We start from the raw sequence: 13,656 nt of genomic DNA, 5'->3' as shown, positions 1-13,656 counted from the left end.
AAACATGAATATAAACTAAACTTATCTGCAGATGATCTCCTGATATACCTGACCAATATTTATTGCCAAAAATATTTTCTGAATACTCTAAAATCTCAGGATATAAAATGAATGTGGAAAAACTAAATAAAATGCAATAAATTGTTGTTTATTTTAAACTCATGATTCACAGCAGTCTAAGTGGACCACAAAAAATATTAAATACTTGGGATGCTTAATAAGTGACAACAAATATGAAGGTAACTTTATGCCATTACTGAACAGTATGAAAACAGATTCAATTGAATAATCTTCCCATAAATCTTATAGGTAGAATAAACCTCTTCAAATGGTTTTGTATTTATTTTTTGTAATACTAAATCATAGAATAAAAAGGGAAGTTTTACATCTTCCTACTGTATGTCTGAGGGTTGTTTTACCCTTCCAGACTTGGAGTTGTATCAAATCGCTACCCAAGTTTTTTATTTGCGACATAGTCAAATTCACTAAAGAGGAACAATAGGTAACTATTGAAGATGCGCAGCTCATCCCCAGAATCTTTTTACGTGTCTATTTTCAAAGGAGAAAGTTAAGAACATTAATAACTTTATCATTAAGAACACTATAACAACACGGAAGAAAATGAAATATATTCTACAAGAACCAATATCACTTCCTAAAAACATAACCTTATGGAACAATCCTTGGATAGCTTTTCAGAATTCACTGATAAATTGGTCCACATGGAAAACTAAAAGGCATAGAAACCGTAGATGACTTGGTAATAGGAAATACATGTATTTCCATGACAGCTTTAAAAAGCTATTTTAGATTGACCAATGTAGATATTTTCAAATACATGCAACTTAAAAGTTGTATATTACAAAATGTGGATTTGAAATCTTTTGGATATCAGAGCAATCTTGAGGAATCCTATTTGAGTCAGAAAAGGATGTCCATATGATAGGTAAGATATGCAAAACCTTGCAGAGAGCCTATCCAACTGACAATCTCTTAGTTTATATATTTTTCTATTGGAACGAGACTTAAAATAACTAATATTGGTACAAGATGGAGGGAAAGTTAGAACATAACTAACACGACTACAGTTAACAAAAACTTACATTTAATTCAGTATAAAATAATGTATAGGATTTTGTCTCGTATAATAAATTCTAACTCTACAGAACAATGGAAGAGTCATGTCTGAAGTGTAAAACTAAGAATGACTCAATAATTCATGCCTTCTGGGAATGTTATAAAGTCCAAAAGTTAGGGCAGAGTTAGAAAGTTGGCTGTCAGAAGTATTACAATGTAAATTTACTTTTAACCTCTTCGCTATAGGGGGCAGTATTTTCACGGCCGGATGAAAAACGTACCCAAATTAAACGGCCTACTACTCGGACCCAGAGTCAAATATTTGCATATTATTAGTAGATTTGGATAGAAACGGCTAACTGTATAGCTTGCATTGATGGCGGAGCTCTGTACTCAGAATATTGAACAATGTGCTTTCTCCGTAAAGTTATTTTGAAATCTGACACAGCGGTTGCATTAATAAGAGGTAGTATATCTATAATTCTTTAAATAATTGTTATATATTTTGTCAACGTTTATGATGAGTATTTCTGTAAATGAATGTGCACATTCACCGGAGGTATTGGCAGCAAATCATTTTCTGAACATCATGCGCCAATGTAAAATGCTGTTCTTGGATATAAATATGAACTTGATCGAACAAAACATACATGTATTGTGTAACATGATGTCCTAGGAGTGTCATCTGATGAACATCGTCAAAGGTTAGTGCTTCATTTTAGCTGGATTTGGGGTTTTTGTGACACATCTCCTTGCTAGGAAAATGGCTGTGTGGCTTTTCTTGTTTAGGTGGTGTCCTAACATAATCTAATGTTTTGCTTTCGCTGTAAAGCCTTTTTGAAATCGGACAACGTGGTTGGATTCAGGAGAAGTGTATCTTTAAAATGGTGTAAAATAGTCATATGTTTGAGAAATTGAAATTATTCGATTTTTGATGTTTTGAATTTCGCGCCCTGCTGTTCCATTGGCTGTTGGCTAGGGGTCCCACTGGCGGAACGAGGTTCCGCTAGCAGAACGCCTAGATGCAAGAAGTTAATCTGTCTGTCTGCATATTTCAAGACGTGGGTGCCTTGAGATAGCCGATGGGTTGGACGATACTTTTGTGTCGAGGCACAGATCTGGGGAAAGGTACTAAAAAATGTCTGCAGCATTGAAGGTCCCCAAAGAACATCTTAAATGGAAAAAGTTAGGAACCACAAAGCCCCTCCTAGTGCTGGCCGCCCGACCAAACTGAGCAATCGGGGGAGAAGGGTCTTAGTCAGGGAGGTGACTGAGAACCCAATTGTAACTCTGACAGAGCTCCAGAGTCCTCTGTGGGGATGGGAGAACCTTCCAGAAGGACAACCATCTCTGCAGCACTCTACCAATCAGGCCTTTATGGTAGAGTGGCGAGACGGAAGCCACTCCTCAGTAAAAGGCACATGACAGCCCGCTTGGAGTTTGCCAAAAGGCACCTAAAGGACTTTCAGACCATGAGAAACCAGATTCTCTGGACTTGAACCTGATCAAAGATCTCTGTAGAGACCTGAAAATAACTGCAGCGACACTCCCCATCCAACCTGACAGAGCTTGAGAGGATCTGAAGAGAAGAATGGGAGAAACTCCCCAAATACAGATGTGAAAAACAGTTTTTCCTTTGTCGTTATGGGGTAGTGTGTGTAGATTGATGGGAAAAAAACAATTTAATCTATTTTAGAATGCTGTAACGTAACAAAATGTGGAAAAAGACAAGGGGTCTGGAGGACTAGGAGGTCGACCGATTATGATTTTTCAACACCGATACCGGTTATTGGAGGACCAAAAAAAGCCGAAACCGATTAAATCGGCCGATTTTTATATATACACTGAATGAACACTTAACTTAATACATAAATAAAATCAATTTAGTCTCAAATAAATAATGAACCGTTCAATTTGGTTTAAATAATGCAAACACAGTGTTGGAGAAGAAAGTAAAAAGTGCAATATGTGCCATGTAAAAAAAGCTAACGTTTAAGTTCCTTGCCCAGAACATGAGAACATATGAAAGCTGGTGGTTCCTTTTAACATGAGTCTTCAATATTCCCAGTTAAGAAGTTTTAGGTTGTAGTTATTATAGGAATTAGGACGCGTCGATTATTTCTCTCTATACCATTTGTATTTCATATACCTTTGACTATTGGATGTTCTTATAGACACTATAGTATTTCCAGCATAATCTCGGGAGTTCATAGGCTTGAAGTCATAAACAGCGCTGTGCTTCAAGCATTTCTAAGAGCTGCTGGCAAACGCAGTAAAGTGCTGTTTGAATGAATGCTTACGAGCCTGCTGCTGCCTACCACCGCTCAGTCCGACTGATCTATCAAATCATAGACTTAATTATAATATAATAAACAAACAGAAATACGAGCCTTTGGTCATTAACCTCACTAGGGTAGGGGGCACTATTTTCACCTCCGGATGAAAAACGTGCCCAAAGTAAACTGCCTGTTACTCAGGCCCAGAAGCTAGGATATGCATATAATTGGTAGATTGATAGAAAACACTAAAGTTTCCAAAACTGTTAAGATAATGTCTGAGTTTAACAGAACTGATATGGCAGGCGAAAACCTGAGAAAAATCCATCCAGGAAGTGGGATTTTTTTATGTTTGTAGTTTTCCATTGACTGCCTATACAGTATCCCATGACTTAGGACTCAAATTGCACTTCCTATGGCTTCCACTAGATGTCAACAGTCTTTAGAAATTGTTTCAGGCTTGTATTCGGAAAAATGAGGGAGTATACCACTGAGTGAGTGGATAGTGGAAAGTCCCCAGACCTGTTTCCTGCGCACAACCGAGAGCACACTTTTTTTGTTTTTCTTTTATATTGACGAAGCTATTGTCCGGTTGAAATATTATTGATTATTATGACTAAAAACAACCCGAGGATTGATTATAAACATCGTTTGACATGTTTCTACAAACTTTACGGATACTATTTGGATTTTTCGTCTGCCTTTGAGCCATTGGATTACTGAACAAAATGGAGGTTTTAGGATATAAAGAGGGACTTTATTGTGAAACTGGGAGTCTTGTGAGTGCAACCATATGAAGATCAAAGGTAAGTGATACAAAAGTCAGAAATGGTGATAAAATGTAACTAATACTTGGCTGGTAACTTTTGTGTGCTGGGCGCTGTCCTCAATCGCATGGTATGCTTTCGCCGTAAAGCCTTTTGAAATCTGACACCGCGGTTGGATTAACAAGAAGTTCATCTTCAAGCCGATGTATAACACTTGACTGTTTTATTAATTTTTATTATGAGTATTTCTGTTTTTGAATTTGGCGCTCTGCAATTTCACCGGATGTTGGCCAGGTGGGACGGTAGCGTCCCACACCCCCAGAGAGGTTAATATGGTCAAATCCGGAAAGGACCATTTCGAAAACACGTTTATTCTTTCAGTGAAATACAGAACCGTTCCGTATTTGATCTAACGGGTGGCAACCCTAAGTCTAAATATTGCTGTTACACTGCACAACCTTCAACGTTACGTCATAATTATGTATAATTCCAGCAAATTAATTACGGCCTTTGTTAGAAATGGTCTTCACACAGTTCACAACGAGCCAGGCAGCCAAAACTGTTGCATATACCCTGACTCTGCAGAACGCAAGAGAAGTGACACAATTTCCCTAGTTAATATTGCCTTCTAACATGCATTTCTTTTAACTAAATATGCAGGTTTAAAAATATATACTTCTGTGTATTGATTTGAAGGAAGGTGATGTTTATGGTTAGGTACATTTGTGCAACATTGTGCTTTTGTTAAATCATCACCCGTTTGGCGAAGTTGAAGTAGGCTGTGATTCGATGATAAATTAACAGCCACCACTGATTATATGCAACGCGGGACAAGCTAGTTAACCTAGTAATATCGTCAACCATGTGTAGTTAATTAGTGATTATGTGAAGATTGATTGTTTTTAATAAGATAAGTTTAATGCTAGCTAGCAACTTACCTTGGCTCCTTTCAGCCACAAAGTGCTTTTGATGCTGCACTCGCGTAACAGCCTGCCATGCAGTCTCCTTGTGGATTGCAATGTAATCGGCCATAATCGGTGTCCAAAAAGGCTGATTACCAATTGTTATGAAAACTTGAAAATCGGCCCTAATTAACCGCCAATGCCAATTAATCGGTCGACCTCTAATGTACACTGTAGTGTATGATGTGTGATCACCCCCTGGTGGTAGTACCTGTAAGTGACGGCCTGCAGGGCTCGGCAGTAGCAGCTGGCGAGCCACAGGGAGCGGTCAGTTAGCAGGTTGGGACAATGAGACACCTTGAGGATCAACAGGTTCCCTCCTGTAGCCTTCAGCAAGGACTCCAGACCCTCTTCTAGACAACCCCTGGGAGGAACAGAGGAGAGAGACAGACAGAAACAGAGAGAGAGCAACAGAGAGAGAGACAGACATTACATTTACATTACATTTTAGTCATTTAGCAGACGCTCTTATCCAGAGCGACTTACAGTAGTGAATGCATACATTTCATTTCATACTTTTTTTTTTTTTTTCTCCTACTGGCCCCCCGTGGGAATCGAACCCACAACCCTGGCGTTGCAAACACCATGCTCTACCAACTGAGCCACAGGGAAGGCTACAAAAAACAAGTTAATAAAACAATTTTTACTGAATATACCAATTACTCAGTGCAGAACGAGTATTGTCCTTGAGTTGAACAAGGCACTGCAGCAATGTATGCCTCTGGATTTGTCTGTCGAAGCAGTAGAATGTTAATGCATGGCATTATGCTGTTCTGACCAAGAGAGTCAAGAAAAATGTTGTACTAAAACGTGTTCAATCTGTTTGTGCAAAGCTTAATCAAATAGAAAAGCCATTTTCTATTCATAAGGATAAGAGGGATAAGCGAGCAAGCATGCAAATGCAGTGTGCACACACTCATACACACTCTCACAAGGCCGTGCATACACACACACAATGTCAGGAATGAGATAGCCCCATGTTCTATCTGACTCATTCTCAACCGGCTGCAGGATATAGACTAGGAAGGAGCAATGGGGAGAGAGAGAGAGAAAGGAGAGAAAGGAGAGAGAGAGAGAAAGGAGAGAGAGAGAGAAAGGAGAGAGAGAGAGAAAGAGAGAGAGAGAAAGAGAGAGAGAGAGAAAGGAGAGAGAGAGAGAAAAGAGAGAAAGGAGAGAGAGAGAGAAAAGAGAGAGAGAAAGAGAGAGAGAAAGAGAGAGAGAGAGAGAGAGAGAGAGAAGAGGAGAGAGAGAAAGAGAGAGAGAAAGAGAGAGAGAAAGAGAGAAAGAGAGAGAAAGAGAGAGAGAGAAGAGAGAGAGAGAAGAGAAAGAGAAGGAGAGAGAAAGGAGAGAGAAAGAGAAAGGAGAGAGAAAGAGAAAGGAGAGAGAAGAGAAAGGAGAGAGAAAGAGAAAGGAGAGAGAGAGAAAGGAGAGAGAAAGGAGAGAGAAAGGAGAGAGAAAGGAGAGAGAGAGAAAGGAGAGAGAGAGAGAAAAGAGAGAGAAAGGAGAGAGAGAGAGAAAAGAGAGAGAGAGAGAAAGGAGAGATGGGGAGAGAGAGAGAGAAAGGAGAGATGGGGAGAGAGAGAAAGGAGAGAGAGAGAGAAAGAGAGAGAGAGAGAGAGAGAGAAAGAGAGAGAGAGAGAAAGGAGAGAGAGAGAGAAAGAGAGAGAGAAGGAGAGAAAGGAGAGAGAGAGAAAGGAGAGAGAGAGAAAGGAGAGAGAGAGAAAGGAGAGAGAGAGAGAGAAAAGAGAGAAAGGAGAGAGAGAGAAAAGAGAGAGAGAGAAAGAGAGAGAGAGAGAGAGAAAGAGAGAGAGAAAGAGAGAGAGAAAGAGAGAGAGAGAGAGAGAGAGAGAGAGAGAGAGAGAGAGAGAGAGAGAGAGAGAGAGAGAGAGAGAAGAGAGAGAGAGAAAGAGAGAGAGAGAGAGAGAAAGAGAAAGGAGAGAGAAGGAGAGAGAAAGGAGAGAGAGAGAAAGGAGAGAGAAAGGAGAGAGAGAGAAAGGAGAGAGAGAGAGAAAAGAGAGAGAAAGGAGAGAGAGAGAGAAAGAGAGAGAGAGAGAAAGGAGAGATGGGGAGAGAGAGAGAGAAAGGAGAGATGGGGAGAGAGAGAGAAAGGGGAGAGAGAGAGAAAGGGGAGAGAGAGAGAAAGGGGAGAGAGAGAGAAAGGGGAGAGAGAGAGAAAGGGGAGAGAGAGAGAAAGGGGAGAGAGAGAGAAAGGGGAGAGAGAGAAAGGGGAGAGAGAGAGAGAAAGGAGAGAGAGAGAAAGGGGAGAGAGAGAAAGGGGAGAGAGAGAAAGGGGAGAGAGAGAGAGAAAGGAGAGAGAGCACATATGTAAACTGAGGGCCCAAAAAGGTCACTTTTTTTTTTTGCACTGAAACATGCAAGAAATCCCTGCTAGGGGGGAAATGCAGGTTAACTAAATAAACAACAACGAATATGATCTACATGATCAGTCTCTGTGTTTAAATAAAAAAAAGTGGTTAATGTGAACCTAACTCCCAGCTAAAAAATGTAAAGAAAGCAATCCAATGTTATTTGTTGCCTAGACTTTATTGCAAAGTCTTGCGAAAACAACAATACACTAATATTGCAGTTAGCATGACAGCCTTTATAATAGAACGCTTGTGACCACACACATAAATATTGCACTTGGGAAAAAACATCTTAAAGTAGAAATAGAAACAAACAGGCATGCTATTTTTGCTCTATTATCGTGGCCACTATAGTAGACGTCGATCAAGTGCACAAGGCTACATGTGTGCAAAAATAACGTTCACCAAGTAAAAAATTTAATAATCCCCCCTCACTCACAAAAGTGTTACTGTCGAGTTCAACACAAAAAAAGCAATATCTTTGGGCTACTCTGCAGGTTATTACATTGTACACGTTCTGCCTGTGGACATATGTTCTACAATGTGCCAGCAGCAGAGCATGAGACCCTTTGTCGGCATAATTGATCTCTTTCAGGCAGAGTACATCTGGCATACCCATTTTTATCCACTGTATTGAAAGAGGGAAAGTTTGTGGTGTTTCTTTCACCTCTACTGGCATCCAGCATAAGCCAGGCCCAGCTCCAGCTAAACTTGATCCCTGAATCCACTTGTTTAACAATCAATGCCTCATTTTCACCTAAATCTCTCATTCTGAAAATTAACCACATGATGTAGAGGGAAAACAGTTCACAGATAGTAATTAGTCCGTTAGCTAGTTAACATTTCACACAGATTGTGTTAGTTACTTACTGGACCCTGGCAGAGGTAAAGACAGTTTCAAGTTGGATATATGACGGATATTCGTGCTTTCAAACCTCAATATCTTTCAAACCACTTGAGCCACAGACTCCAAATAAGTGTCATGTTGGAAAAATTGCACATAACATTGTACAGGTTTTATTTTCACGATTTGGACATTAATTCGCTTTCCAAAGCTAATAAACATGTGGAAATGTGAGCAGCATTTTGTATTCCTAGTTGAATTAGTTAGGGAGCGTAAACAAAGTACAAACGTTTTTTTTTACATTCGAATTTCAATAGCTCTTTGGTCATGTAACCTACTTGACTCAAACACGGTTCAGAATGTCCACTGACTACCCTTCTATATTGCACACCCGTTGGTTTGTCCATTTTCATCTCACATGTTTTTAAATGAATTTTTCAAACGTTCTAATTTCAATAGCTCATGTGACCTACTGACTTCAAACAAGGTTCAGAATGTCCACTCAGTGGGCCTACATGTTACACTCCCTTTAGTTTGTCCATTTTCATCTCACATGATTTTACATGAAATTTTCCAAATTTTTAAAATTAATAGCTTTTTGGTCATGTGACCTGACTTCAAACAAGGTGCAGAATGTACACTGACTACCCTTCTATATTGCACACTTGCTTGTGTACTGTAAAATCACAGTGTAACGTACATTTTTCATCGTTTTACATTTCAATAGCTCCTTGGTCATGTCAATTACACACCTAAGCGTGCAGTGGATATACACCCATATTGCATAACCTCTAGTTATGTCTCGTCTATTGTTGTACATTAATATTAGTTTGACAATTAGGGGGTTCAGTCCAGTGTTTACCCTTAATATTTATCTATAATAATTGGTAGTTCTAAGTACTTATTTACCCTTTTTTTTTATTTTTCCACAGTATTTAACAGCGGTACACAATAGGAGAGAGAGCGACAGATAATATCTCCTTTCATCGTTAATAATCAACCATAAAGGTAAAGGGCAAAGTACGAAAGTCATGCTATTAATTGTCCAAAGCAGGGATGGAGAGTGAGCTAGTGAGGTAGGCTGCAGTGGGTTTGCTGGTCAATACATATACTGAACATGTAACCACAGTAATGGTGGCCAGTAAATCAATGAATACAAATGGAATATTGACAAATTAAACAGAAACTGTAGACCTTTTAATCTTTTCCAACATGTCAACCGACACTTAACTTCAAATAAGTATGAAACATTTCAGTGTTAACTTTGTCTTTATCCCTGGTTGATGTACATTTCAGAGCCTCTTCAGTGTGGATGGGGTATAGCGGACATTTTCAACAACAAAGACTGCACTTCCAGTTTGTGTTCTTTACTCTGAACTTTTTTGTCTTCATTCCTAGTTACAGCACATGGAACCACCATTGGCATGCAAAACATTCAGTCTAAAACAAAACAAAGTAACACGTTATAAATAATATCAAATATCAATGCAGTATGACGAATGACGAATTAGCCATCCATTGTGTTATATCATAAATTGCCTTACATGCAGTCACTGTTGTCAAAAGATTATAAACATGTTAAATAAAGTTACTAGCCCAGTCAGTCTTTGGGCCACATCCAGGTTCTTCATCAGTGGCACACATGAAGCAGCTGTTGGCTTTGTTGAACTCTGAAATCATAGGCATGAACTGATCATACGGCTGTCCCACACAACTACATAAAAATAAAGAATTCACATTTACTTTGAATTAAATGTCATTACATACCAGCCATTTTTAGTATATCCTCAGCCATTTCTTTTTGCAGTTGCTCCATGTGTTTTAGTAAAGGTTCTATATCAATTTGGGAGAGGATGTTGGGGAGGTTCTGTGCAACTTCCTTGACCATTTACACCAAAAAATAGAGTTTTTGACCTAACTGCCACATAACAGCTAACCATTCATTATTGAAAATATAACTATCAAACCTGCATTACAAAGACCCCGCAGCTTAAGGTGTCTGCTGCATGGTGTGAGTTATTTCCCCTCCTTTCCACTTTATGTCCACCCAGTCGTCTTTTCCATGGCAGGATCTTCTCATTTTGAAGCACTCTTTTTTTTTTTTTTTTTTTTTATGTAAACATAATGGAATACTGATTAGTTATAGGCAAATGAATACACAGGCCAAAACTGTATGCGGTTTTCCTCACTATAATCTAGTAGTAATTTAGTAGTAGAGGTAATTTCCTTCATGCCCCATTCTACACACAGCCTAAATTACAGGCACTGAACCATTTACAGGACAATACTAAACGTAGCATATTGGATCCTGCCCTATCACAGAGTGAATAAATGTTGAGCGTTTGTAGACTTCAAGAAAAAATATGAAGTGGCAGTTTCATCAGTACGTGCTTAAAGAAAGTCAAAGATCAGAGCCCATCAAATCTATGACGATAAGAGAATGAATTGTAAGCGCCAAAGTGTGTTAGTCAAAATAATATCTGAAAATGTCAGTTGTTGAATATAATGTTTCTATTTGCAATAGCAATTTATGATATATGCAGTTGAGGAATATTCCATGTACCAACACTACATGTAGGATGGAAATAAGACATTCCCACAAACAGTATACACGTACATAGGAGGCATTTTTCAGCTCTGATTTTACCACTCAGAATCCAGAATGGATATGACAATATGGCCAGCACAGGACGTAATACACCCTTACAACAATCTACTTTTTGATCTTCTTGACTTCTTATCTGGTAAACTGCTACTGTGTGTCAAGAAAAGAGCCCCAATTAGGGGTTATAGTGTACTCCAGTAAAAAAGGGCTGGTTTAGATGAAAAACTATTGCCCTGTGTCCCCGTTCATAGGGGCATGAGAGACTCGTCACTGGTAGAATTGAGTTGGCACTTTATTGGCCCAAACATCCACTGACCCACAAGGTTGAGGTTACTCATGGACAGTAATTAGTCACTTCTTTTTTATTTTTGCATTGATGCATTGTGTCTCCTAACTGTCCAAGAATAGGATCCAAAGTGTTAGGAAATATTTGTTCCCATAAATACAAAAGGAGGATGTCTCTCCTCATACCTCTGGCACTTTAGTCGAGACTGCCGGACTGTGTAAAAACTTTACGATGAGGCCGGCAACGGAGTTCCCATTGACTAAGCACCACGGAGACCAATCAGGAGAGAATATACAGGTCAAGGGCACCAAAGTGAAGGGGTGTGTCTGTGCCTTTTGGATTACTCTCTCTTTACAGAGAACCCCTGTGGTTCAAGTCAAGAGCTACCCTTCCCCTTTCAGTCTGCTCTGCGCATGTCTGAAAGTGACAGAGGCAGCAGCCAAGAAAGTTTTTCACAGTATGTTAAAAAAAATTACACTTATAAATGTATGTTAAATACTAATATGTATTAGATCCAGTACAATGGAATAACTAAGACCTGAATTTGAATGCAGCGTGTTCGATTCCTCCTTCTCTGTCTGTCCAGCAGCGTCAACCAAAAACACTTGGCTTGATGGTTCATGCAGATACTGGGGAAGCAATATAGAAATGTATTGATCCCTTAAATGACCCATATCACAACCCTCATACCCCATCACAAAAATGTCATTTCTGGAAAAAGGATTTTACAATGTCGTCTTTGCAATAAGGGCTGTGAAAGGCAGACTGGACTCTTGAGGCAAAGACATGGGGGGACAAATGCAAATATTAAACAAACTTGTAAAAGTATGCTTTAGATTAACAACCAGCTTAGTGGACAACATGACAACTAATATCACAGTACCATGCAGCTGTATGCCAACGACAAAAGGACAGTTACACGTATTTCCAAACAAATGTGGACAAAAAAACATGACAATAACTATTACAAACAGTAAGTATTGCATGGAGTGCATAAGGATGACCAGTGTTACAAGCAAACATAACTTCATTCACTATTTTAGAGGCCACCCTCAGGCAAATGAGTCCGGTACATCTGGATCAGAACCAGGTTATTCTCCAGTGCTTTGACCCTCATCAAAAGAAAAGTCCGGAAAATAGTGATGACTCTCACTACAACAGCATCCCCACTCTACTGTCCATACCCCACAGCTGACTTAACATTTACCATTGTACTGAGTTGTAGCATTTCTTTATTAACATACAGCTGTGAGTGTTTTTCGGCTCCCAACAAGATTTTTATGCTGCAAAGGCAAAATAAAACAGAACTAGTTAGTAGTATACGGTTTATGTGCCAGGGAAAACAAGACTGACTTGAAATGACTTACCAGAGTCACACAAAAAGCTTCATCTTCGATATTTCAACACAGTAAGGACAAAAACGCTTTTAGACCTACAAGCTACGAAGGCTACGGATATGGGAATCTCAGTTGTCATGGATCTGGGGGCGTCTACAGCTAGAGGGCTCTCGTGGTTCTTGGAGTGTAGAGAAAGGGTAGAAGGAGAGAGGGTGTTATGAAACGGGAGTGAGGTGGCGTGGTGCTTATAACAAATGACACCTGACTGGCGCTAGACTGAAAAGGCATCAATACCGTCCACTCAGCAGGACCTGAGAAAGCAAGAAAATGGAGACAACATTTTATGCCCGACCATAAGACTTACTAAAATGATAACATTGACTCTGAATTTCAACGGTTACACAGTCATTGACTATCCTATTGAAGCTTGAGGACTGTTAGAAAGGAGTCTAGGGACCATGGAATATCCTGCGTGGTGAGATTGTAATGTCCTGGAAGGGTTTGATTGTACAAGGGGTTCAGACAGATAATAGTAATCACTGTTAACTACTGTCAGTCAAATACTTTATTTTTCTCCAAATGACTTCTGAGTGTGGGTGTCCACACCTACTGGGTCTCAGGCTTACAGATTTAAGTCTAAAAGCGTAAGATGAAAGTAGACAAACATCAGAGTGTGCGATATGAAGGCATAGTCAGTGGACATTCCACCTCGTTTGAGGTCAGTAGGTCACATGACCAAGGAACTTGACATTTTAAATTTGGAAAATTTCACGTAAAATCATGCGAGATGAAAATGGACAAACTAAAGGGTGTGCAACGTGTAGGCCCACTGAGTGGACATTCTGAACCGTCTTTGAAGTCAGTAGGTCGCATGACCAAGGAGCTATTGAAATTTGAAGCTTTGAAAAATTCATGTAAAAACGTATGAGATGAAAATTGACAAACGACAAACTAAAGGGTGTGCAATATAGAAGGGTAGTCAGTGGACATTCTGAACCTTGTTTGAAGTCAGTAGGTGATATGACCAATGACCTATTCAAATTTGAAAATGTAAATAAATTATTTAAAATCGTGTGAGATGTAAATCGACCAAAAATTTTTTTTAAAAGTGTGTGCAATGTGCGTTTATGCCATCG

The 13,656-nt window shown here is 39.3% G+C and overlaps 1 protein-coding gene across 2 annotated transcripts in view; it reads right to left on the bottom strand.

The window, feature by feature from the left end:
• The window catches only part of fbxo41 (F-box protein 41), a 111,269-nt gene that overhangs the window by 17,276 nt on the left and 80,337 nt on the right, over nt 1–13,656 (bottom strand). For both annotated transcript variants that reach the window (XM_014195607.3, XM_014195608.3), the window contains exon 9: nt 5,294–5,446. In XM_014195607.3, coding sequence (XP_014051082.1) covers nt 5,294–5,446 — 153 coding nt within the window. The remainder of the gene's footprint in view (nt 1–5,293; nt 5,447–13,656) is intronic.

The sequence above is a fragment of the Salmo salar genome, chromosome 04 (assembly GCF_965601325.2).
Source record: "Salmo salar chromosome 04, fSalSal1, whole genome shotgun sequence".
Lineage (NCBI taxonomy): Eukaryota > Metazoa > Chordata > Actinopteri > Salmoniformes > Salmonidae > Salmo > Salmo salar.
This window is presented reverse-complemented; position numbering and strand designations above follow the sequence as displayed.